The 27064-nt window shown below is 46.1% G+C and overlaps 2 protein-coding genes across 2 annotated transcripts in view; one reads left to right on the top strand and one right to left on the bottom strand.

Annotated features, from left to right (window-relative positions):
- Nucleotides 1-10516, top strand: part of LOC149319121 (ATP-dependent chromatin remodeler CHD2-like) — a 54338-nt gene extending 43822 nt beyond the window's left edge. The window contains exons 8-12 of the mRNA XM_089507971.1: nucleotides 7374-7520; nucleotides 7738-7916; nucleotides 8773-8872; nucleotides 9217-9406; nucleotides 10156-10516. Coding sequence (XP_089364097.1) covers nucleotides 7374-7520; nucleotides 7738-7916; nucleotides 8773-8872; nucleotides 9217-9406; nucleotides 10156-10217 — 678 coding nt within the window. The 3' untranslated portion in view covers nucleotides 10218-10516. The remainder of the gene's footprint in view (nucleotides 1-7373; nucleotides 7521-7737; nucleotides 7917-8772; nucleotides 8873-9216; nucleotides 9407-10155) is intronic.
- Nucleotides 1-26622, bottom strand: part of CLN5 (CLN5 lysosomal BMP synthase) — a 105372-nt gene extending 78750 nt beyond the window's left edge. Inside the window, exons 1-2 of the mRNA XM_089511140.1 lie at nucleotides 26198-26622; nucleotides 25876-26050 (exon numbers count right to left, since the gene is read on the bottom strand). The gene's annotated coding sequence lies outside the window, so the exon portion shown is untranslated. The remainder of the gene's footprint in view (nucleotides 1-25875; nucleotides 26051-26197) is intronic.
- Between the last annotated feature and the right edge of the window lie 442 nt (nucleotides 26623-27064).

Below are 27064 nucleotides of genomic sequence, written 5' to 3'. Positions count from 1 at the left end.
AGGATGCTGTCATTTTCCTCCCAGGCACCGCACTCGTCTGAGTACCTACCACCAGTTTCGATATGACCTTTACCAGTCTATTATTCAGGACTTTGGCCAAAATCCTGTAGTCCACATTAGTGAGGGTGATGGGACGCCAGTTTTCTGGAAGCGTGGCATCTCCCGCCTTGGGCAGGAAAATAAGGAGACCAGTATAAAAACCGTCTCCCAAGTTCTCTGTCTCCAGAGCGGTGTTAAAAACTCCTGCCAAAATGGTACTCATGGTCTCTTTAAACCTTTTGTAGAAGGTATAATTGAGACCGTCGGGGCCAGGGGCCGACTTGACCCTCCCTTCCGTAATCACTCTCTTGACCTCCTCCGGTGTGATGGGTCTACAAAACTCTTCCTTCTACTCTTCCGTCAAGAGGCCCTGATGGCTATCCCCGTTCACCCTTTTCAAGAAGTTATCTATCGTCTCAGCCCTCAATGTTTTCTCCCTCGTACAATTCTCCATACAGCTGTCCCATCAGCGAAAGCATCTCCCTAGTATTGCTTACGGTCTGACCGTCTTTCTTATTCTGGAGGCTAGTCATTTCCTCACTTCTAATCTTTCCTATCCTGTCTTTTTCCCATTCTCCTTTCTCCAAAACCGGTCCTTTTGTCCTATTCCTCTGCCTTTCTACCCTGATCTTCCTCTGTTGTTTGTGATAGTCTCTAATCTTCATCTTGGCTTGATCCAGCTTTTGCTGATCATAAGGAAACCCCTTACTAATCCTATAATGGATCTTCAAAAAGAGATAAAGTGCTTCTTGGTAATCTTTTAGCTCTTGTTTATAATAGCCCTTCAGTAACTGCACACACCGTTCTTTCATGGCTCTCTTGAGCTCTTCCCACCACGAAACTGGGACAAAGTCTCCTTTTCCTTTTAACAATTGCAGAAGAGCGATTTTCTTTTCCAGCTCTAGGACACATCTTTCGTCCTCCATCATTCGGGGTGAGATCCTCCAAAGAGGCCTCCCCTTCTCTACTTTGGTTCCCATCCGGAATCCTATCCTAAGCATCCCATGATCAGACCATGGAGTCAGAATTACTTTGGTACTTTCCGGAATCCAACATTTTTCTGCCCAAATCCGGTCTAAACGACTTGCAAAACGCAGGTGGCAGGGCCAGGGCCAGGGGTCAGGGGTCAGGGGTCAGGGGTCAGGGTCAGGGTGACAGGGCCAGGGGTCAAGGGTCAAGGTCAGGGGTCAAAGGTCAGCTCAGGGGTCAAATGTCAAGGGCAGGGTCAAAGGTCAAGGGTCAGAGGTCAGGGTCAGGGGTCAAAGGTCAAGGGCCAGGGTCAAAGGTCAAGGGCAGGGGTCAAAGGTCAAGGGTCAGGGTCAAAGGTCAAAGGTCAGGGTCGGGGGGGTCAAAGGTCAAGGGTCAGAGGTCAGGGGTCAAAGGTGAAGGGTCAGGGGTCAAAGGTCAGGGGTCAGGGTCAGGGGTCAAAGGTCAGGGTCAGGGGTCAAAGGTCAGGGTCGGGGGGTCAAAGGTCACGGGAAGGGGTCAAAGGTCAAGGGTCAGGGTCAAAGGTCAAAGGTCAGGGTCGGGGTCAAAGGTCAGGTTCGGGGGGTCAAAGGTCAAGGGTCAGGGTCAAAGGTTAAGGGTCAGAGGTCAGAGGTCAAAGGTCAAGGGTCCGGGGTGAAAGGTCAGGGGTCAGGGTCAAAGGTCAAAGGTCAGGGTCAGGGGTCAAAGGTCAGGGTAAGGGGTCAAAGGTCAGGGTCAGGGGTCAAAGGTCAGGGGTCAGGGTCAAAGGTCAAAGGTCAGGGTCAGGGGGTCAAAGGTCAGGGTCAGGGGTCAAAGGTCAGGGTCAGGGGTCAAAGGTCAAGGGTCAGGGGGTCAGGGCCATGGGTCAAGGGTCAGGGGTCAGGGTCAGGGGATCGGGGGTCTGGGGTCAAGGGCCAACGGCCAAGGGCCAAGAGTCAAGGGTTAGGGTTAGGATTAGGGTTAGGGTTAGGGTTAGGGTTAGGGTTAGATTGATCTACTTGCAGGATCCCGTTCGTGTCCTTAATGCTCCCCGTCCCTTGGAAGAATTCTCGCAACAAAGCTAAGGATGCTGTCATTTTTCTCCCAGGCACCGCACTCGTCTGAGTACCTACCACCAGTTTCGATATGACCTTTACCAGTCTATTATTCAGGACTTTGGCCAAAATCCTGTAGTCCACATTAGTGAGGGTGATGGGACGCCAGTTTTTTGGAAGCGTGGCATCTCCCGCCTTGGGCAGGAAAATAAGGAGACCAGTATAAAAACCGTCTCCCAAGTTCTCTGTCTCCAGAGCGGTGTTAAAAACTCCTGCCAAAATGGTACTCATGGTCTCTTTAAACCTTTTGTAGAAGCTATAATTGAGACCGTCGGGGCCAGCGGCCGACTTGACCCTCCCTTCCGTAATCACTCTCTTGACCTCCTCCGGTGTGATGGGTCTACAAAACTCTTCCTTCTACTCTTCCGTCAAGAGGCCCTGATGGCTATCCCCGTTCACCTTTTTCAAGAAGTTATCTATCGTCTCAGCCTCAATGTTTTCTCCCTCGTACAATTCTCCATACAGCTGTCCCATCAGCGAAAGCATCTCCCTAGTATTGCTTACGGTCTGACCGTCTTTCTTATTCTGGAGGCTAGTCATTTCCTCACTTCTAATCTTTCCTATCCTGTCTTTTTCCCATTCTCCTTTCTCCAAAACCGGTCCTTTTGTCCTAGTCCTCTGCCTTTCTACCCTGATCTTCCTCTGTTGTTTGTGATAGTCTCTAATCTTCATCTTGGCTTGATCCAGCTTTTGCTGATCATAAGGAAACCCCTTACTAATCCTATAATGGATCTTCAAAAAGAGATAAAGTGCTTCTTGGTAATCTTTTAGCTCTTGTTTATAATAGCCCTTCAGTAACTGCACACACCGTTCTTTCATGGCTCTCTTGAGCTCTTCCCACCACGAAACTGGGACAAAGTCTCCTTTTCCTTTTAACAATTGCAGAAGAGCGATTTTCTTTTCCAGCTCTAGGACACATCTTTCGTCCTCCATCATTTGGGGTGAGATCCTCCAAAGAGGCCTCCCCTTCTCTACTTTGGTTCCCATCCGGAATCCTATCCTAAGCATCCCATGATCAGACCATGGAGTCAGAATTACTTTGGTACTTTCCGGAATCCAACATTTTTCTGCGAAATCCGGTCTAAACGACTTGCAAAACGGGGGTGGCAGGGTCAGGGCCAGGGCCAGGGTCAGGGGTCAGGGGGCAAGGGTCAGGGTCAGGGGTCAGGGCCAGGGGTCAAGGGTCAGGGCCAGGGGTCAAAGGTCAGCTTCAGAGGTCAAAAGGTTAAGGGTCAGGGCCAGGGGTCAAAGGTCAAGGGTCAAGGTCAAAGGTCGGCTTCAGAGGTCAGGGGTCAAGGGTCAAAGGTCAGGGGTCAGGGCCAGGGGTCAAAGGTCAGGGGTCAGGGTCAAAGGTCAGCTTCAGAGGTCAAAAGGTCAAGGGTCAGGGCCAGGGTCAAAGGTCAGGGGTCAAGGTCAAAGGTCAGCTTCAGAGGTCAGGGGTCAAGGGTCAAAGGTCAGGGGTCAGGACCAGGGGGTCAAAGGTCAGGGGTCAGGATCAAAGGTCAGCTTCAGAGGTCAAAAGGTCAAGGGTCAGGGCCAGGGGTCAAAGGTCAGGGGTCAAGGTCAAAGGTCAGCTTCAGAGGTCAGAGGTCAAGGGTCAAAGGTCAGGGGTCAAGGGTCAAGGGTCAGGGTCAGGGGTCAGGTGTCTGGGGTCAAGGGCCAAGGGCCATGGGCCAAGAGTCAAGGGTTAGGGTTAGGATTAGGGTTAGGGTTAGGGTTAGGGTTAGATTGATCTACTTGCAGGATCCCGTTCGTGTCCTTAATGCTCCCCGTCCCTTGGAAGAATTCTCGCAACAAAGCTAAGGATGCTGTCATTTTCCTCCCAGGCACCGCACTCGTCTGAGTACCTACCACCAGTTTCGATATGACCTTTACCAGTCTATTATTCAGGACTTTGGCCAAAATCCTGTAGTCCACATTAGTGAGGGTGATGGGACGCCAGTTTTTTGGAAGCGTGGCATCTCCCGCCTTGGGCAGGAAAATAAGGAGACCAGTATAAAAACCGTCTCCAAAGTTCTCTGTCTCCAGAGCGGTGTTAAAAACTCCTGCCAAAATGGTACTCATGGTCTCTTTAAACCTTTTGTAGAAGCTATAATTGAGACCGTCGGGGCCAGCGGCCGACTTGACCCTCCCTTCCGTAATCACTCTCTTGACCTCCTCCGGTGTGATGGGTCTACAAAACTCTTCCTTCTACTCTTCCGTCAAGAGGCCCTGATGGCTATCCCCGTTCACCCTTTTCAAGAAGTTATCTATCGTCTCAGCCTCAATGTTTTCTCCCTCGTACAATTCTCCATACAGCTGTCCCATCAGCGAAAGCATCTCCCTAGTATTGCTTACGGTCTGACCGTCTTTCTTATTCTGGAGGCTAGTCATTTCCTCACTTCTAATCTTTCCTATCCTGTCTTTTTCCCATTCTCCTTTCTCCAAAACCGGTCCTTTTGTCCTATTCCTCTGCCTTTCTACCCTGATCTTCCTCTGTTGTTTGTGATAGTCTCTAATCTTCATCTTGGCTTGATCCAGCTTTTGCTGATCATAAGGAAACCCCTTACTAATCCTATAATGGATCTTCAAAAAGAGATAAAGTGCTTCTTGGTAATCTTTTAGCTCTTGTTTATAATAGCCCTTCAGTAACTGCACACACCGTTCTTTCATGGCTCTCTTGAGCTCTTCCCACCACGAAACTGGGACAAAGTCTCCTTTTCCTTTTAACAATTGCAGAAGAGCGATTTTCTTTTCCAGCTCTAGGACACATCTTTCGTCCTCCATCATTTGGGGTGAGATCCTCCAAAGAGGCCTCCCCTTCTCTACTTTGGTTCCCATCCGGAATCCTATCCTAAGCATCCCATGATCAGACCATGGAGTCAGAATTACTTTGGTACTTTCCGGAATCCAACATTTTTCTGCGAAATCCGGTCTAAACGACTTGCAAAACGGGGGTGGCAGGGTCAGGGCCAGGGCCAGGGTCAGGGGTCAGGGCCAGGGGTCAAGGGTAAGGGGTTAGGGTCAAAGGTCAGCTTCAGAGGTCAAAAGGTTAAGGGTCAGGGCCAGGGGTCAAAGGTCAGGGGTCAAGGTCAAAGGTCAGGGGTCAAGGGTCAAAGGTCAGGGGTCAGGACCAGGGGTCAAAGGTCAGGGGTCAGGGTCAAAGGTAAGCTTCAGAGGTCAAAAGGTCAAGGGTCAGGGCCAGGGGTCAAAGGTCAGGGGTCAAGGTCAAAGGTCAGCTTCAGAGGTCAGAGGTCAAGGGTCAAAGGTCAGGGGTCAGGACCAGGGATCAAAGGGCAGGGGTCAGGGTCAAAGGTCAGCTTCAGAGGTCAAAAGGTCAAGGGTTAGATTGATCTACTTGCAGGATCCCGTTCGTGTCCTTAATGCTCCCCGTCCCTTGGAAGAATTCTCGCAACAAAGCTAAGGATGCTGTCATTTTCCTCCCAGGCACCGCACTCGTCTGAGTACCTACCACCAGTTTCGATATGACCTTTACCAGTCTATTATTCAGGACTTTGGCCAAAATCCTGTAGTCCACATTAGTGAGGGTGATGGGACGCCAGTTTTCTGGAAGCGTGGCATCTCCCGCCTTGGGCAGGAAAATAAGGAGACCAGTATAAAAACCGTCTCCCAAGTTCTCTGTCTCCAGAGCGGTGTTAAAAACTCCTGCCAAAATGGTACTCATGGTCTCTTTAAACCTTTTGTAGAAGCTATAATTGAGACCGTCGGGGCCAGCGGCCGACTTGACCCTCCCTTCCGTAATCACTCTCTTGACCTCCTCCGGTGTGATGGGTCTACAAAACTCTTCCTTCTACTCTTCCGTCAAGAGGCCCTGATGGCTATCCCCGTTCACCCTTTTCAAGAAGTTATCTATCGTCTCAGCCTCAATGTTTTCTCCCTCGTACAATTCTCCATACAGCTGTCCCATCAGCGAAAGCATCTCCCTAGTATTGCTTACGGTCTGACCGTCTTTCTTATTCTGGAGGCTAGTCATTTCCTCACTTCTAATCTTTCCTATCCTGTCTTTTTCCCATTCTCCTTTCTCCAAAACCGGTCCTTTTGTCCTATTCCTCTGCCTTTCTACCCTGATCTTCCTCTGTTGTTTGTGATAGTCTCTAATCTTCATCTTGGCTTGATCCAGCTTTTGCTGATCATAAGGAAACCCCTTACTAATCCTATAATGGATCTTCAAAAAGAGATAAAGTGCTTCTTGGTAATCTTTTAGCTCTTGTTTATAATAGCCCTTCAGTAACTGCACACACCGTTCTTTCATGGCTCTCTTGAGCTCTTCCCACCACGAAACTGGGACAAAGTCTCCTTTTCCTTTTAACAATTGCAGAAGAGCGATTTTCTTTTCCAGCTCTAGGACACATCTTTCGTCCTCCATCATTTGGGGTGAGATCCTCCAAAGAGGCCTCCCCTTCTCTACTTTGGTTCCCATCCGGAATCCTATCCTAAGCATCCCATGATCAGACCATGGAGTCAGAATTACTTTGGTACTTTCCGGAATCCAACATTTTTCTGCGAAATCCGGTCTAAACGACTTGCAAAACGGGGGTGGCAGGGTCAGGGCCAGGGCCAGGGTCAGGGGTCAGGGCCAGGGGTCAAGGGTCAGGGGTTAGGGTCAAAGGTCAGCTTCAGAGGTCAAAAGGTTAAGGGTCAGGGCCAGGGGTCAAAGGTCAGGGGTCAAGGTCAAAGGTCAGCTTCAGAGGTCAGGGGTCAAGGGTCAAAGGTCAGGGGTCAGGACCAGGGGTCAAAGGTCAGGGGTCAGGGTCAAAGGTCAGCTTCAGAGGTCAAAAGGTCAAGGGTCAGGGCGAGGGGTCAAAGGTCAGGGGTCAAGGTCAAAGGTCAGCTTCAGAGGTCAGGGGTCAAGGGTCAAAGGTCAGGGGTCAGGACCAGGGATCAAAGGGCAGGGGTCAGGGTCAAAGGTCAGCTTCAGAGGTCAAAAGGTCAAGGGTTAGATTGATCTACTTGCAGGATCCCGTTCGTGTCCTTAATGCTCCCCGTCCCTTGGAAGAATTCTCGCAACAAAGCTAAGGATGCTGTCATTTTCCTCCCAGGCACCGCACTCGTCTGAGTACCTCTGAAGCCCCTCTGAAGAAATTAGCCCAGAAGAACCTAAGACAGCTTTGCCTTTAGGACTCCATTAGTCCAAAATGACCTGGAGACACGCCAGCACCACCAGCAGCAGCACCACAACAAGGCAATGTCACACCCTCTTCCCCTCCTTTCTTCCAAGGGTCAGATCTCTCGTTTTGCTTTAGGACTAATCTGACCAATTTTCTTCTTTCACAGGCCAAAGAGAGTGAGGCCAAAGTTGGAGATCAAGGGAAGCCACCCCAGGGCCCTGTCTACATTACAGCTGGGAGCGAGCCCATAGCTATGGCAAAACAGGAGGAAGAAGAGGAGGAAGAGCTACTGGATCAGGAAACATTTGACATTGTAAGTTTACTGCCACTCCTAGCATGCTGAAAGCATGCAGAAAAGAGTATCCGTTGAACTCTTCTCCAGCATCACATTTTAGATGAACTGATTTTCCTCTCTCCTTAGCTGTCCGATGCGATAGGCAAGTTTAAAAAATTCTCCCGCCTTCCCTCCCACCCTTCACTTTCACATGGCTAAAGTATAGCTTCTCCTCTCTCTTTATTCCCCTCTTCAGTGCGAAGAGAAGATGCGGCCAGTCGGGAAGGCCATACAAGATCTGGGCAACCCAGGCAAGGGGCGCTCGGTGGAAGAACTGGAGAATCTTATGCACAGCTGCATACTGGAGATAGGCGACCACATCAGAGAGTGCTTGAAAGCTTATCCTAAGAAGCAGAAAACTATACTCTGGCGAAGGTAAGCCTCACTTACTTACCTGCCAGGCCTTTTGCCATGGAACCCAATGACCCCGACAAGGCTATAGAAATGGAGCTGATTTGGCTCTCGGTGGCTCCCCTTATCATAACTGAGGCCCTCTTCCAGAACACCCCATTCTACCATCATCAATCCTTTGGCAGCCATTGCTTTCTATTTAGGATTGTTCTTCTAGGGGACTGACGCCTAAACTGGTATTTTGGACTTTGGCTCCCAGAAATCTAGACCGTTGATCGAGATGGCTGAGGCTTCTGGGAGCTGAAGTCCAGAATATCTGGAAGCTCTAAGGGCTGAGATGGCATGAGAGTTTTTTGTCCATGGTCTGCTGTGTGAAATTCTGGCAAAGACTAAATTTGACAAGATGACCCGACTTCAGCTGGCCACACTCTGATATGGCAGCTCTATACCGCCAGCCATTCTAGACCAGTGATTCCCAGATTTTCATCCCTTCAATGTTTTGGACTTTAACTCCCCAAACTCCTGACTGTTGCTCAAACTGACTGGTGATTCTGGGAGTTGAAGTCCAAAACACCCAAAGGACCAACATTTGGGAATTAGAGGTCTACACCAACTTTATAGACATTTAGGGGTTAGAAGGCTGAATTGTTGCCCCAGGGGCCCTTGCAGGGCTGCACCTCCCAGATTGCCCTTGAATGCCACCTACCAACAGGGTGGCCGGCGGGGGGGGGGGATTTTGGCAGACTTTCAGGTGGCCCTGGCTGTTTTAGGGTCAGGAGAGGGTGATTTTTCTCAAGAGAAACTTAGCTGGAATATTTGTTGTCGAATAGCTGCTCAGCAGTCAGCACAAAGTGAAAATATCATTCATTTGATTTCCCAGGAACCTATGGGTATTCGTATCTAAATTGGCTGAATTTGATGCGATGAGCTTGTTCAGGGTTTACAAAAAGGCACGCATGAAGCGGACCAAGGATGAGGAGGTGAGATTGAAAATCAGAACATGGGAGGGACATATGTTGACGGTCATGGGGACGTTTTTCACTGAATGGAAACAATATGGGTTTCCGGAAGTTTAAAGGACCATCCCCAGCGCTTTCCTTGCATTGGGTGTCGTACCTTTGATAGATGCTCAGGAATTGAGATCAGAACCTAGAGTGAATTTACTGCCCTGCAGATATGGGGAGGGGGAATATAGGGAAACCACAACCCTCCATTCTTAGGCTGCCCTCAGGTAGCTCTGTCAGTAGCCAGTAGCCTTTTTGGCCAGTTTGCTCTCAAGTTTGCTACTAACTTCTCCCTTTCTCCCCTCTTTTGCTCTTGATAGGAAGGGAAACGGAAGGAGGAGCTTGTGCCCTTTCAGTCAGAGCCTTCTGGGAGCAGCCAGGATTCTGTGGTCCCTCAGATAACTCATGGTCCTCCTCAGAAGGTCCACCAGCCTCCTCCTCCTCCCCAGATGCACGGATACCAACGCCGCAAATCCGACCACCCAAACGAAAGATATTTTAGTCGTGCAGGTAAGAGTCCAGGCAGAAGCTGACACACACAGCACCTTCCATTATTTCTCAGTAATGAAGTCAGATCTCCAAAGAGAGGGAATTTCACATTGAGGGAGCCACAGAAAAGAAGTCCCTTCCCAAAGTCCTGGTTCTGTAGGGTTGCTGGAGTGAAAACTGGAGAGAGCTCCTCTTCCTTTAATGCTTTTGAAGAAGAAGATATTTCAACTGGCCCTCCTGGTGTATGTCACTAAAATGTGTTCCCAGCTTACACTATGTAAACTGCTTAGAAAGTGCTTAAGGGCATTGAGAAACGGCACGGAAATGTACTTGCTATTGCTGCTGTGGCATGGCTGTTAAAGTGGTGTGAAACTGCTTCAATTCTGCAGCGGGGATACACCCTTTGATGTCATTACCAGAAAGAAAGAACTGAATTTATGTGTAGCCATCCACTGATGTCTAATTTTATAACTGATGCTTCATAAGATTAAAAACAATCTCAGCCACATGATAAAAATGTAATTGTCTGTTTGATGCATCACGCAATCAAGCCATCAAACAGCATGGCAATTGCATGTTACCTAAGCATCCCTACAGGAGATTGTCCTTACTGATGTATTCTGGCAGAAATCCCCTTTACGGCTCAGGCAGAACCCCAAAGGTTGCATGGCATCTTGTTCAGGAACAAAGAAACCAGCAAAAATACTCAATTCCTGGGTGTCTTACAGAAGAGACTGAGGCCTTTCCCTGACCCCTTCCTTTATTTGCAGAGCGAGGCAGGTGGCAGCGGGACCGTAAGTCCAACTATGGTGGCAACAGGAACCACGTCTAGGGTGCATAAAGGCACCATCCCTATCACCAGCCCTGGTGTAAGAAGAATTCCATTGAGAGGAAAAGGAAGAGAAAGTCTCCATTCAACTAGGAACCATGTGCTGATCCATATCTTACGTGTATGGATATATATAGGTATATAGATTTGAATACAATATTGACTCTTCTGTTTTTATTGAAGAACATTGGAAAAATAAGAAAATATTAATTTAAAATAATCTTGGATGTCTTGGGAAAAGATCAGCTAGTTCTGAAGCCTCAAGAAAGAAACCAAAAGAAAGAAAGAAAGAAAGAAAGAAAGAAAGAAAGAAAGAAAGAGGACTTAGCATTCCTTTATATTTAGGACAACACTTTGCCAATGACCGAGTGTTTTCTGATCTAAATCTGTTGTTTAGAGAGTGAGTATGCTGTTTAGAGGGTTATTACATTTATTACATTTAGGAATTATTCAATTTCCTAGATTGTAAAACAGCTGTAATTTGTATTCTTCTGTAATAAAATGTAAGATGGACATTTTCACTCATCTGCTCACTACCTTGTGCTTTTTTGGGGTTGCTCCTTGTATTTTAGGATGTTTATTTATTGACATCTTTATTTGGAGATCAGTAATAGGGAGATGCACACTGGGGTTAGGAGGAGTTCTGTTTTAGCTCTTTGCTGGACAGAATTTGTTTTGGGTCTCTGAGTCAAGCTCTTAACGGCAGAAAGACTGCAAAATACTCCAAACCAAGACCACCACCCCTTGCCTTAGAGGTGAGCTGTAAAATGCATCAATAAGCAAACCAACCAACCAAACATGGGTTCCGTTTTCCATACAGCGTGCAAAAGGATCTCCAAGCAGCTTGGAGACTAACTGAAAGGAAGACTCTGGTAGCACGAGCTTTTGTAGACTTGCATCTATTTCTTCAGAAGCAGATGTCGACTCACATCTATGAAAGCTGATCTTACTGGCTTCTCTCTTTTTGTTAATCTCAAAGGTCCTCCAAGATTCCTTTGCACACCGACTTTCCCAAATAACAGGGCAGTCCCTTTGAATTTTCCATACAGAGTGGCAGTTCTCTGAGGGACTGTCCAATGTGTCAAATTTCTTCTCCACATTTAAACACAGGACACAACTAGGCTATGTATTGTGCATGTTTGTGAGAGTGAGAAACATGGAAGATAATGAAGAGCAAGTCCTTTGATGCCAGCATCTTTGAAAAAGTGTTTAATATTGTCTGTGGAAGACTCTAAAATCGGACAGTTTCATCTAATCCTGTGCCTATCTCATCATCCGGATCTCAAGCATTTGCTTGGCCACATACATCCCTGAGTGATGTTACGTGGACCTCTGCCTCTTAGGCTTAGCATAAGTCTGTAAGTCTTCTGTCATCATTATTTTAAAGCCGTTTACAAAATGGACCTTCCGTGAATTGTTCTCTTGCTCGCTTGCTCTCTCCAACCAGTATTCAATGAGATACACAAGACCTTTCTATCCCAAGCCTTTGGGAACTGATTGTTAACAAGAGAAGGGCTTTTATAGTGCTGGACTCTTTTAAAGTAAGCTTTGAAATAGGACCCCAGAAGGATGCGTTGACATCCTACTAGGCCTGCTTTCTGGCCCAAGACCTTCAGCCCTCCAAACTTGATCTGGGATTACTGCAGAAAGTCAAGGAAAGCTGCACATCCATGCTTGTGTGGCAACGGAAGACGGGCTCAGAATCTCCTTTTCTTGCCTTACGCTGCTTCGTGTTTTACCCAGTCGTGTTACAGACCGTGTTCAAACAGGGAGTCATTCTCAACAACAGGATTGTTGTTGTGTGCCTTCAAGTCATTTCCAGCTTATGACAACCCCTAAGGAAAACCAGTCCTGGGGTTTGTTCAGACGTGGTTTGCCATTACCTTCCCCTGAGGCTGAGAGCATGGGACTTGTCCAAGGTCATTCAGTGGGTTTTATGGCTGTGTCTCAGGGGTTTCCTGGCTTCCAGTGGGATCAAGAGTACTCAGTATCCCGTGACTAAGTCCAGGATATAGTATTTGCTGACACTACCAGTTTTTAGTGGGGCTGTGGGTAAGGCGCAAGACTGGACAAGGTGGACCGATTGGGCTTCTCAGTGCAAGGATGAGATTCCACGTTGGGGATGCATATTTACCTTAAAGGCACCAGATCCTATCTGATCTTGGAAGCTATAAAGGTTAATAATAATAATAATAATAATAATAATAATAATAATAATAATAATACCTAGAGTCAGTCCTGGTTCGTACTTGGCTGGGAGACTGTCAATGAATACCAGGTGCTGTAGGCTCTGTTTCAGAATGGGTGCAATAGGCACACTAGCTGTAACTCTGCGAAAACACTCCAGGTCAGTGCTGAAACCAGCTCAGGAGTACCCCCAAAGTGACTATAGATTCAAGACACTGCTTTTCGGTAAGTAAAAGGGGAGAATCAAAATTTAAACCCACAGAAATTACTTTATTTTCATAAAATTTAGCCCAACGGTGATTTGCAGTGTTTCCACTCTATTTACAATCAATAGTGAAAGATATCAATAGTTTCTCCCAATCAAACCCGTACCTTCCAAACCTTGGCAGCACAGAATTACAATCCAACGAGTAGATCAATATCTATGAGACTGACAGAAGGTAGATTGGGTCCTCTAGTACAACCGTACTACAGAGTCCTGACCGTTGAGAAACAACCTTGAGCAGCAGAACGGAGAGAGATGCAGTTACAGCTGCAAGACTTTTGGAGACTGCACTTCCCAGTATGAAATGGGTCCCTTTTGATACATTTTCTGTACAGGGCCTGACTAAAGAGAAATCAATTCAATGTCCCTGATATTTGCTGGAAGTCATACTCGGCCAAAACCTCAAGGTCTAGCAAATTCCTCACTTGCCTGGAAGACAATTTCATTTTCCAAAAGGTGGAAGAGGCAACAAAGGGGTCAGCTCTTTTAGATCTGATCCTAACCAACAGGGATAACTTGGTTTCTGGGGTGCAAGTGGTGGGATCCTTAGGTGGAAGTGACCATGTTCTCCTGGAGTTTGTTAGACAGTGGAAAGGAGAAGCCAGGCATAGTCAGACACACATTCCAGACTTTAAGAGAGCTGATTTCAGTCAACTTAGAGAAATATGGGGGGTGATCTGACAGTCAGGAATACTAAAAGAGAAGGGATTTCAGGATGGACGGGAGTTTCTAAAAAGGGAGATACTGAAGTCACAATTTAAAACACTTCCAATGAGAAAGAAAAATGGGAGGTGTCTCAAGAAACCAGAACTTTCAACAGAGCTAAGTTTTAAATGGAACATGTATAAGAAATGGTAAAATGGGAAAATCACCCTTAAGGAATTCAAACTAATAGCCAGCACATGTAGAGGTAAGTCAGAAAAGCTCAAGCGCAGAATGAATTCAGGCTTGCTAGAGCGGTTAAATAAATAATCAATCAATCAATCAATCAATCAATCGTGGATATCTATCTCACTCTTCTGTAGCAAGACAATCAGAGCGGCTCACGCTAAAAAGTCCACAAACAAAATAATACATAACGAATTAAGAACAACGAGAAGGGCTTTTTTGGGTACGTCCGCAGCAAAAGGAAGAAGAAAAGGGTAGGGCCACTACGTGGAGATGATGGCAAAATGCTAACAGAGGAGAGAGAAAAGGCAGAATTACTCAACACCTTCTTTGCTTCAGTCTTCTCAGAAAAGGCAAAGGGTGCTAAACATGAGTATAAAGGAGGAGGGGACAGAATAGGGGAAATTCAGCACAGAAGAAGTCAAGAGATAGTACAGGAATACCTTGTTCATCTAAGTGAATATAAGTCTCCAGGACCAAATGAACTACATCCAAGGGTGTTAAAAAAAACAACCTGGCAAATGTAATATCAGAGCCATTGGCAATAATCTTTGAAAACTCCTGGAGAACAGGAGAAGTCCCAGCAAACTGGAGGAGGGCAAACGTTGCTCCCAGTTTCGAAAAGGGGGAAAAGGAGGATCCCGACAATTATCGTCCAGTTAGTCTGACACCAATACCAGGAAAGATTCTAGAGAAGATCATTAAGCAGAGAGTCTGTGAACATCTAGAAGGCAATGGCATGATTACAAAAAGTCAAGACGGGTTTCAGAGAAACAAGTCATGCCAGACAAATCGTATCTTTTTTTATATATAGAATTACCAGCTTGGCAGATGAAGGGAATGGTGTGGACACAGTATATCTTGATTTCAGTAAGTCCTTTGACAAGGTTCCCCATGACATTCTTGCAAACAAGCTATTGAAATGTGGGCTAGACAAGGCAACTGTTGCATGGATTTGTAATTGGTTGACTGGCCAAACCCAAAGGGTGCAAAACAATGGCTCCTGTTCATCCTGGAGAGAAGTGACCAGTGGGGTCCCGCAGGGTTCTGTCCTTGGCCCAGTGCTATTCAACATCTTTATCAGTGTCCTGGATGACAGAATTGGGGGCATACTTATCAAATTTGCAGATGACACCAAATTAGGAGGAATAGCAAATACCCCAGAGGACAGGATCAAAATTCAAAATGACCTGAATAGACTAGAAAGCTGGGCTAAAGCTAACAAAATGAAATTCGATACGGGGAAATGTAAGGTACTGCACTCGGGGCGGAAAAACGAAACGCATAGATATAGGGTGGGGGACACCTGGCTGAATGAGACGACATGCAAAAGGGGTCTAGTAGTCCAAGGAGACCACAAGATGAGCATCAGTCAACAGTGCCATGCGGCAGCTAAAAGGACCAATGCGATTTTAGGCTGCATCAATAAAAGTATAGTGTCTAGATCAAGGGAAGTAATAGCACCAATGTATTCTGCTTTGGGCAAGCCTCAGCTGGAATACTGTGTCCAGTTCTGGGCACCACCATTCAAAAAGGATGTTGAGAAACTGAAGCGTGTCCAAGGGAGGGCGACTAAAATGGTGAAGGGGCTAGAAGCCATGCTATATGAGAAACGACTAAGGGAACTGGGGATATTTAGCCTGGAGAAGAGAAGGCGAAGAGGTGATATGATAGCCCTGTTTAAATATTTGAAGGGATATCATATTGAGGAGGGAGCAAGCTTGTTTTCTGTTGTTCCAGAGACTAGAACATGGAACAAAGAATGCAAGCTACAGGGAAAGAGATTCCACCTCAACATTAGGAGGAACTTCCTGATAGTAAGGGCTCTTGGAAAGTGGAACACATTCCTTCCTCGGAGAGTGGTGGAGTCTCCTTCCTTGGAGGTCTTTCGACGGAGGCTTGAGGGCCATCTCTTGGGGATGCTTTGATTGTGATTTCCTCCATGGCAGGGGGTTGGACTGGATGGCCCTTGTGGTCTCTTCCAACTCTACCATTCTACGATTCTCTATTGTTCCTTGTTAAAATATATACTAAATGAAGCCATGGGAATCTCAATAATGTACATGCCAATTTCTAGTCATCTATAATGTCGCCTTGCAAACTTAAGAAATGTTGGAAACCGATCAATAAAGTTGTTGTCCTGAGCTTGCTAGCTCCTCCAAATGACCTGAAGATCAGCTATTATGAAAGAGGGAGAAACCCGCATCTTCTTCCGCTTTCTCCACCCCATGTGTAAATTTATGCACCTCTTTCACGGCCATGGATATTTACAGTTTTCCCCTTTAAAAGACCCAATGGTTGTAATCTTTCAAAGAAGATATATTATATGGGAAGCAGTTCAAGAAAAATCCTACCAGGAAGGTGCCCTAAATGTGTTTTACACCGCGTATAGGCCGGTGGGTGTTTTCAAGCGTTTACAAGTACGCTGATGACACCCAAATATGTTTCTCTACGTCTCGGACTGACGCAGTAACTAAGGATGGCATCTCTCCTCTGAACGACTGTTTGACGGCAGTAATGGACTGCACGAGGGAAAACAAACTCAAAATGAATCCAGGTAAGACGGAGGTACTTGCTATAGGGGCCCCTAATCCAGGAATGGAGATATGTCAACTAGTTCTGGATGGGGTCACTCTTCCCCGGAAGGACTGTGTCTGCAGCTTGGGGGTGCTCCTGGACTCATCTCTCCAATTGACAGCACAGATAGACGCGACGGTCAGGAGTGCCTGCTATCAGTTTCGGCTGATATGCTAGCCGCGACCCTTTCTGGAGCCAGGTGACCTAGAACCAGTGGTCCGCGCACTGGTACCCTCTCAACTGGACTTCTGCAATGAGCTCTACCTTGGGTTACCCTTGTTTCACGTTCAGAAACTGCAATTGGTACAAAATATAGCAGCCAAATTGTTCGCTGGAACACCTGGAACCGACCACATAGCACCTGCACAGAAATCTCTTCATTTCCTGCCAATTAGTTTCCGGGCACGATACAAGGGGTTGGTTATAACCTGAATTTCCTAGCTCCACTAAATGACCCCAAGATCAAGCGTGAAGAACGAAGGAGAAAACTGTGTCTCCTTCCACTTTCTCCATCCCAAGCAGAAATTTATGAACCTCTTTCACGGCCATGCTAATTCACAGTTTTGCTCCTTAAAAACACAATGCTTGTAATCTTTCACAAAAGATGTATTATTTGGGAGGCAGTTCAAGAAAAATCCTACCAGGAAGGTGCCTTCAATTTGTTTTCCTAGGCATATAAGTTGGTGGGTTTTTTCATCCACACTTATACGGCGGAGGTGGCCTAGGACAAACTTCCTTTGAACCCAGACAAATGAAGAACTGCCATCGACGTGACCACTAGCGAACCTGTTAAAGGTTGAGATGCATGAAGAGATTTCTACCTGATATATCCTATGATGCTTCTTCTGAGTTTCACTTAATTTGCTGAAGTAAAATTGTATTTATAAGTTAGTCTGTTCTTAGACTTTTTTTAAAAATTATTCTCCAGACAAAGGACTTGGAAAGAATAATTGTCTGGCATTAAGATGAACGGCAAAGGCGACATGAGAAAGGAAGAAGAGGTGGCCATCCTGAATCGGCCCATTCCTGCTGACCCAGAGGAGGGAGCCAAGTGAGTCTAGGACACTTTATGCAATAGATTCTTGGCCTTAGGAGAAAAGCCACAATATGGAAAAGGGGCACCATCTCATCCTTCTACTCTTTGTTCAAATGGACATGTCTTCTCTGACCTCTGGAGTCAAAGCAGCCCATTTGGCTGTTGAATGCGAATCGCAGGATGGCTCACGTTTGCCCCAGGGATCTTGCTGGCATGGCTACAGGAAGGTGGATCTGATAGAATCAGATGACGAACTGGAACTAACTGACAAGGTACAGAAGAAGCCTCATGCACTTTCCATGGTGTTTGAGAGTTGGGCAGCAGGTTCCCATCTGGCTCTCTTGCAAAGACAGCTAGTTATTCCTCCCTACTGAGAATTTATCCTTAAAGTAACAAAGGGCAGGGCAGGGCAACATTAAACCCACCCAAACTTTTTAATGAACTCTCCTCTCCCCAATAAATTCAATGTCTTGGCCAGTCAGGATTCAAACCAACATGGATCCACTCTCCCGCTAGGATGGAAGCCACGAAGTGGCTTAGACACAATGGGACACAGACCTTTGTCTTCAGTGAGAGCCGTTCAATGAAGTTTATAGGCCAGTCAGATTTATTTAAATACCACCTTGCCACTGGGGTAAAAAAGTATAATAAGTGAATTCATTACCAAAATAAACACACAACTAGGTTACAGATCCAAGGGAATATCTGATGATATCAATGTTTTGTTGGAGATTTGGGATAACTGCATTGCATATGTAAAGAAAAAATAGATGCATTTCCCTTTAAACCTCCTGCATCTTTTTTAATATACCACCTTTCTACTGGAAAAAAATAATGTTTGAAGTGAATTCCTTTGTGCTATTATAATAATACTAATTCATTAGTGTTATTTGTTTAGTATTAATGCTGCTACAAAATATCTCTCAATACTGATTCTACAGACTAGCACAGGTATATCTTATAATAAGCTAATATTAATAAATCATTTTAATAATAATAATTCATTATTGTTATTTCCTTCCTCTCAAAAGCACAACAAGATCTGATACTGATGCTACAGACTAACACAGGTATATCTAATTCATTACTGTTATTTCTTCAGTCTTAAAGGTACTACAACATATCTCTCAATACTGGTTCTACAGATTCACACAGGTATATCTCATAATGAGAATAAGAATAATAAATAATTGTTCTTGTTATAATAATAATATTAATTCATTACTGTTATTTCTTGTCTTAAAGGTACTACAAGATATCTCTCTACATACTGATTCTACATGCTAACAAAGGTATAACATATAATAAGAATAATAATTAATTGTTGCTATTATAATAATACTAATTCATTACTGTTATTTCTTCAGTCTTAAAAGTGCTACAAGATTGATCTGCATAATGATTCAACAGACTAAGACAGGTATATCTTATACTACTACTACTACTACTACTAATGATAATAATTCATTGCTTTTGTAATAATAATAATAAATCATTATTGTTATTTCCCCAGCTTCATCTGATTCTACAGATTAAGACAGGTATACCTTATAATAAGAATAAGAATAATAAATCATTGTTTTTGTAATAATAATATTAATAATAATTCATTATTTTTATTTCTTCAGTCTCAAAGGTGCTACAAGATCTCTCTGCATACTGATTCTACAGACTAAGACAGGTATATCTTATACTACTACTACTACTACTACTACTAATGATAATAATTATTTGCTTTTGCAATAATAATAATAATAAATCATTATTGTTATTTCCTCAGCTTCATCTGATTCTACAGACTAAGACAGGTATGTCTTATAATCGGAATAAGCATAATAAATCATTGTTCTTGTTATAATAATATTAACAATAATGCATTATTGTTATTTCCTCAGTCTCAAAAGTGCAACAAGATCTGTCTGCATACTGATTCTACAGACTAACACAGGTATATCTTATAATAAGACTAAGAAAAAGAATAATAAATCATTGTTCTTCTTATAATAACAATACTAGTTCATTACTGACTTCCAAGTGACTCCCAAGCAGTAAGCTACAAGTTAACTGTCGCAAGTCAAAAAACTGGTTTGTTTTGGTAACTAGGGCATCAGATAGTTACATTTGAAAAGTGACCCAGCAAATAAAAGCAGAATTGTTGGACTCTTATATCACCTTTTACTTATTGCTAATGGTTACTAGCTATTTCCCCAATGTCCTTTGTTTTAGAGGCATTTTCAGTTGTACTTTTCATTTTCCAGTTTTTTAAATGGCTAGTTCTTCCCCTCTTCCTCCTTCCATCTTTGAGTAATTTCTAGAAATACTGTTACTCCCAAAAACCACCAGATTGATGGAATCTGTTGGTTTTTTTGGAATTAAAGAGAGATTTTTTTAAAGAGGTCATTTCCAACCAATAAAGCACATTTATTGAGGCTTAAATAGATGGTACTATGTTGTTGTGTGCTTTTGTGTCATTTCTGGCTAACGCAAAGCTATCAGGGTTTGTTTTTTTCCTTGCAGGTTTCTTCTATTGTCATTGCCTTCCCCTGAGGCTGAGAAAGTGTGACTTGCTCAGGATCAGCCCCCAGGATTCATGTTCTCCAGTCATAGTCCAATGTTCAAACCACTCTCTAAGGTGAATTGCCATAAACTGGGAACAAGGTACACAAGCCAATCCACTCCCCTGGACTATGGCACTGAGGCTCTCCCCAAACTACACATCCCAGGTTTCTGCAGGAGGAAGCCATTGCTATATAGTTTATGAACTACAATGGAATCTCCACACCATTAGCATTAGAAGTGCAGAGCCACCATAAAACTGGGGGGGGGGGGGGGGACACCTTTTTAAAAAATCAGAAATTGACCATAGAATTGTATTAGAAGACCCACAAATGCCTGGAGGAGTGTTTTTTCTAGGAATCCCTAGGTCCTCTAATGCAATTTCTGGCAGACGCTGACTATAGTCTTGTATTGGATGAACTACAAATACCTAGAGAGAACAAAATAACTGGGGAGATTATCGCACTGCGTTCTGAGACCGTTCTCATCACGTGATGAGAACGGAACGCATTTGAGTATACCGCACGTATGTGTTCCAATCGGGTTCTCAGAACGTTTAAATGTGTTCCAAATGTGTTCCAGGAGGGTACAGATATGAATGTGTTCCCAGAGAGCTGGAACGGGATGAGAACGTTCCAACAGAGGTGTGTGCGGTATTCTTATGTGTTCTCAAATCCGTTCTCTCATTCCTCCGTCTCCTGATTGGCTGAAAGAATGACAGGCAGGGAGGGAGGGAGGCAGGCAGGCGAGCGACTGCAGTGAGGGAAGGTGTGTGTGTGTGAGGGGGGAAAGAAGGAGGGAGGGAAGGGAGGAAAGTTGGGACAAGTGAGAGAAGAGGAAAGAAGGGAAAGAGAGAGAAAGAGAGAGGGAAACAGGGGGGCCAGAGCAGAGAGCAAGAGGGAGAGGGTCTGGCTGCTTCTGCGGGGGCCTCTAGTGTCATGTCCAGCGGGGCTCCTGTGCTGGCAGCCTGCAGGAGGCAAGGATGGCAGGGATGCCCAGGACCTTCTCCTCCTTCCCTCCAGGAAGGAACCCACAAAAGCTCCTCTGTTTGGAGCAACACACAAAAGCAAGCAAACAACTCCCAGAATTCCATAGCAAAGAGCCAGACAAGAATTAAAGCGGGGAGGGAAGCTCACAGGCCCCACCTGGAATATTGTGTCCAGTTCTGGGCACCACAATTCAAAAAGGAGCGTGTCCAAAGGAGGGCGACTAAAATGGTGAAAGGTCTGGAAACCATGGCCTACAAGGAACGACTTAGGCAGCTGGGGATGTTTAGCCTGGAGAAGAGAAGATTAAGAGGTGATATGATAGCCCTGTTTAAATATTTGAAGGGATGTCACATTGATGAGGGAGCAAGCTTGTTTTCTGCTGCTCCAGAGACTAGGACCCGGAGCAATGGATGCAAGCTCCAGGAAAAGAGATCCCACTTCAATATTAGGAGGAACTTCCTGAGAGTAAGGGCTGTTCGACAGTGGAACACACTCTTTCCTCAGAGTGTAGTGGAGTCTCCTTCCTTGGAGGTCTTTAAGCAGAGGCTGGATGGCCATCTGTTGGGGATGCTTTGATTGTGATTTCCTGCATGGCAGAATGGGGTTGGACTGGATGGCCCTTGTGGTCTCTTCCAACTCTATGATTCTATGATTCTATGAAGGCACACATTACATGCACACACACACAGGAGGCAAAAGGCTGACAAGCAGCCAAAATGGGGAATTGGGATGACAGCAGAGGACTCTTCTTTTCTAACCGGTTTAAAGAGCTGCTATGGCTGCCGGGGCTCTGCCCTTGGCCCAGTCCCCTCCCTGGCAACTTGCTTTTCTTCGGCTTGAAGATTCCAAACCTCCTTCTTCCCAACCTTGCAAAGGAGGTTTGGAATCGCTGTGCGGTAAAATGCAGTTCTGATCATGTTCTGATCACGTTCTAGTTTACTAATGCAGTAATATCTGTTCCAGGAACGTTCTCATCACGTGATGATAGGAACGTTCTCAGAACGCAGTGCGATAATCTCCCAAATCTGCAAAAGTCAAAGCCACGAATCAGTAAGTAGCCCCTTTGAGACCCACTGAAAAAAAGACATTGGCAGCAAGAACTTTCCTAGACTAAAGTCAACTTCTTCAGATACATTTGGAAGAGAAAGAACAATACAATGCAATATTTAACACATACATTTATTATTTTTGTGTACTGATGTGGAGAAGAGGAGCGGTTTATTGAAAACAAATCCTTAAAATCCAAGAAGACCAAAATTATGTCTTTATTGACAAGTATTTCCATCTCACTCTTCAGCTTAAAAAGTCTTTCAGCAAGTGGCTCAGTTGGGGGGTTCCCTGCCTCAGGCTTACAATCTAGTGGGGAAGGGAGACCATGTTGAAGTATAGAGTTGTATGAAAATGTTGAGATGTGGTCATTTACTTTGCAGAAGCCTGGAATTGGCTGCAGCTGGGACCAGAGGCAGCAGGTGATGTCCAAGGTCACAGCGTGTGCCAGAGAGTACCTACGTAGCAATATGTAAATATGCTGTGTCATCTTTGGATGGGGGGAAGTATTCCAAGATGCACAGGAACTTGTACAGGAAGGGGCTGGGCAAAGTGGCCGCATGGCAAATGTGTATATATGCCCAGATGTTCATTGTACAGTTTGTGGGGTTTGTAGTTGGTGGATGTATAGTATTGTTCTCATGTTTGTCTTTGCAACTAAAAATAAACAGTACCTCTCTGGAGAAAAGCCAGGCTTCGGTGTGCTTTCATCTAGCAGCTGTTTTCCTGGCCAGCTCAAGCCTGTCGGTTGTTTATCTTCATACAGGCTTCCGAGATTACTCTGCGTGCTCACACTTGTATCAACAGACCAGGTCCAGCGGAGACTTCTCTTCCTTCATCCAGGACTGGGCTTTGATGGGGATGGCTCTTCCCCCTCCCCCTCTTCTTCTCTCCCTCCTTAGTTGGACCTTTCCTCGCTTGCTTCTAAACATGGACCGGATGGAGCTTTGCCCGACTTCTTCCTCTTGACTTCCAAGTGAAATGGAGCTGGAACAAAGAAGGCAATGAGTGCCTACACGCATTGCCCGGATCACAGGGTGTCAATGGGGCAGGCAATGCTGGCGGCGGCACATAGGAAATGGCGAAAGGATGAGAGGAAGCAGGGGCGGCAAACGGGAAGCAGGGGCGGCAAACGGGAAGCAGCAGCGAATGCAGAGGAAATGGCGAATGGGTGAGAAGTGGCGGCAGCAAAAGGGAAGGGGCGGCGGCAAAGGGGAAGTGGTGACGGCAGCAAAGGGGAGGCAAAGGGGAAGCAATGGCAGCGGCAGCAAAGGGGAAGTGGCAGCAGCAAAGGGAAGCGGCGGCGAATGCAGAGGAAACGTCGAATGGGTGAGAGGAAGCAGTGGCAGCAAAGAGGAAGCAGCGGAGGGAAAGGGGAAGCGGCGGCGGCGGCAAAGGGGAAGTGACGGCGGCACAAGGGAAGCAGCAAAGAAGGAGGAAGCAGCAGAGGAGGAAGAGGGGGAAGCAGTGACCAGTTGTCCCCTGCCCCTTCCCAGCTAAGACCCAAAAGGAAAAATAAATGGTGGCTAGGATGAGAGTCCCCAGTACAACAGCCAGTGACACCAGGGAAGGGGACATTGGCATGAAAGGAATGTGTGCCACCCTCTGCCAGCAAAGCCTGAAGAGGAAAACCTACCTGAAAGCCATCCAAATCTATGAGGCCCTACCTGCTGGAACCGAGGCTCCCTCCAACCTAAAACCAGATTCCTAATGGACTAAAAGCTTAGGAGAAAGGAAGAGTATTCAAAGGGATACATAGCAATTGACTAAAGCATGGAGACAAAGAACAGAACTGGGGAAAAAACAAACATCTAGTGTATAGCTGTGGGATGACAAGTGTCATGGCTGGTTGTCATCAACTGCCCAATGAGCCATGGCCAGGGATCTACTCCTCAATGAGCCAATGGCTGGTCTTGGTCCCTCTCTCACTGAATCTGTCCTAACACTGGTTTTCTGGGAGGAGAACCAGCCACCTCAAAATTACCTGAGGAATCAAGTTTGAAAGACTCTGATTTGAAAGCCATGGATGGCCAAAACCATTCCTAGTTGAACAAACATATTAGAAAGGGTCAAAAGACTTTTTGAGATCAATACCAAGGAATACCGAGCAGCAGGACATCTGAAGAGGCACTTTCCTAACCATTAACAAAGTCCTCTTCTGTCCGCACCTCAGTCTCAACAAGAGCTGAAGTACACAACCCTACCCTAAGCTAAGCCACTGCCATGCCACACGCCTCCATCATTCCTGTGCATAAATCCAGAGCTCTGCCTGGGACCACCCTGCCTTCTGGCCAATGGCAGGAGAGGCATGCACCTGGACTACAGCTGATGGTGCATCCCTTCTAGAAATCTGCTAAATGCTACAGCCACTGAGCCCCTAGCCTTAATATCTGGCTCAGTGAGTCTCTGCTGTTTCAACAACAGCCTCCTTGGGTGCCACTATCACAGCCTCAGACCTCGCTCTCAGTCCCTGCCCGCCTTTGCCCCTTAACTTTGACTTGGACTGGAGAGTAGGGCATGAGATTTAGCTCAGCCTCCATTGGCCACACCCCAAGCTAACCCATGGACAGTCAGAGAAGAAACCAAGTGGGTGTTAAGCACCACACTCAGAGAAAGACAAGGCTAGTTCGGACTACTGCTCAGAACAGGTTTTGCCACTGACTTCCTAACCCTTATTACCAGCCAGTGGTCTTGACCCAATTGAAACCACCATGGGACCCCCTGAAGAAGTGCAACACACCTGGAAAGGACTCCTCTCTTTTAATATATCTACTCATGGATTCCAATTAGAGAATGTATCCCAAACCAAGGGTTTCTTTTTCCAAAATCCCTTCCCATTGTTTTTCATCCAAAAGGTCTACTTGCAGCATAGAGAATGAATGACCAGGGAGGGCAAAAGGCTCTGCTACCAGTTTGGTGGCACTCGAGTTGGAAGGGCCCTTAAGGGCCATCTAGTCCAACATCCTCCTGCCATGCAGGAACAGACAGTAAAGGCACGCCTGGAAGATGATGCCCTTTGGGACATCCAAGGTTCAAAGATCACCTTCAAAGAAGGAGGGTCTGCATTCAGGCTTCTGCCCTTTTGTTCTTCTGCCCAGAGAGGGTCCTGTGGCAGACCACAGAAAGCCATTCCTGGCGGAGGATGCCAAGAGCCACACTGTAGGGTGAGCAAAGAAAGGCATCTCTGCCATCTCTCAACTTATGGCTCAGATCCTAACTGTAAAACAATAAAGTTAGACGGGGTCATGAAGACCATCCCTGACAGAGAATCCACACTAAAGGTCTCCTGACAGTGATGACAGAACCTCTGCTTTGACTTTCCAATGAAGGAGAGTTCACTGGCCTCTAAGGCATCTTATGGGCCATAGCTCAGACTAAATGTCTTTTATGCTTCTGCTAGTCTAGGAACATGATAAAGATTCTGTTCTAGTCTTGTCTTTTACATAATACCTTAATTCATACGCTCTAAGTCTTTCTCTCACATTCAAAATCCCTTTTTGGTTCTGTCATCGTCTCAACTACTCTAATAGGGGCTGCAGGTAAAGTCAGAGAGGCTTTCCATAAATATGAGGCCCAAGTGTAGAGAGGCCACCTCCCTTCATTTTTCCTGGGCCTCTTCTACTAAATTTTCTTTCTTTTTAGGATGATTTCTCCCAGTAGAGAGAAACCTTCTTATTGCCTCAGCTAAGAAGAGGCCTTTGTAATTGCCAATGTTTTACCACTCCATTAGCTATATTTTCCCAATTCTGATTTTTCTATTCTGTTTTAAGAGTTCCTATTTTAGGTGTGGCATTGGAAATTTTCAGTTTTCCGTTGCTATGAAGGCAGGTCTTCAAGGCTGCAATCTCGATTTAAGCGCAAGAAGGAAACTGAGGGTGTCTATGCTATTACTCTTCACTTTCTCAGTGGCATCTAAACACTAGGTATAAGTTTAGCTAAACTCTGGCAGTGGCTCCTTGCAAATTCTTTCCAAGAACCCCTGTGGCTCAAGGCATTTTTAAAACAGATCCCTGGAGTGTGATCTAACCTACATCTAAACTTGGATGGGAGTCGCTGTGTTTATGTGTTTGTGTGTTTTTGTGCAGCATTTTCCTTCATGATGGAAGGCCTTATTACCTTGTCTTCACTGAGTTGGCTTCAGTTCATCCGCACCTTAGCATTGCTTTACCTTCCGTTCCTATCTTCCTTTGTTTCTTCCTTCCTTTCTTTCCTTTCATCTCTGCCATCTTTTTTTCTTCCTTCTCTCTTCTTCCGTCTTCAAACATCTTCAGGTTTCATTCTGCTTCAAGTCCTATATTGAGAGAAAAGCAGAGTATAAATTAAATAAACACAAACAAATAAACCACATATATTTGTTTACTTCTTTAATTTCTTCCTTGTTCCCACCCCCTTTTTGCTTCCCTCCTAAAGCTACAGACATATTTCTTAGACATAGTACCTAAATAAAATGGTGGATGAAGGGAGGGCTTGTCTTCTTCCAGGCAGGCAGTTGGAGCTAGCCTGTCTCTCTCCCCCTCAAGATGGAGGATGAAGGGAGGGCTTGTCTTCTTCCAGGCAGGCAGTTGGAGCTAGCCTGTCTCTCTCCCCCTCAAGATGGAGGATGAAGGGAGGGCTTGTCTTCTTCCAGGCAGGCAGTTGGAGCTAGCCTGTCTCTCTCCCCCTCAAGATGGAGGATGAAGGGAGGGCTTGTCTTCTTCCAGGCAGGCAGTTGGAGCTAGCCTGTCTCTCTCCCCCTCAAGATGGAGGATGAAGGGAGGGCTTGTCTTCTTCCAGGCAGGCAGTTGGAGCTACCCTGCCTCTCTCTCCCTCAAGATGGAGGATGAAGGGAGGGCATGTCTTCTTCGAGGCAGGCAGTTGGAACTAGCCTGTCTCTCTCTCCCTCAAGATGATGGCTGAAGGGAGGGCTTGTCTTCTTCCAGGCATGCCTGGTGGAGCTAGCCTGCCTCTCTCTCCCTCAAGATGGAGGATGAAGGGAGGGCTTGTCTTCTTCCAGGCAGGCAGTTGGAGCTAGCCTGTCTCTCTCCCCCTCAAGATGGAGGATGAAGGGAGGGCTTGTCTTCTTCCAGGCAGGCCTGGTTAGGGTTGCCATATCCCGGCGGCCCCCGTGACATTCACGGTTTCGGGGGGCCCCTCCCGGTCACGGTCCGGTTTGGGCCCCCACCCGTGCCTTGTTCCCGGCTTGGGGGGTCCGCTTCGGCCATTGCCGCTGCTGCGGCGCCGACCCATCTCCTCCTCCTCCTCCGGCTCCACCTTCCTCCTCTTCCTCGGCGGGCCGGCAAGCGCCGCTGCCACCGCGCCCCCACTG

The sequence above is a fragment of the Sceloporus occidentalis genome, unplaced genomic scaffold (genome assembly GCF_023333645.1).
Source record: "Sceloporus occidentalis isolate IW3139 unplaced genomic scaffold, rSceOcc1.0.p SCAF_2, whole genome shotgun sequence".
NCBI classification, from domain to species: domain Eukaryota; kingdom Metazoa; phylum Chordata; class Lepidosauria; order Squamata; family Phrynosomatidae; genus Sceloporus; species Sceloporus occidentalis.
The sequence above is the reverse complement of the archived record's forward strand: the minus strand, read 5'-3'. Positions and strand labels throughout refer to the sequence as shown.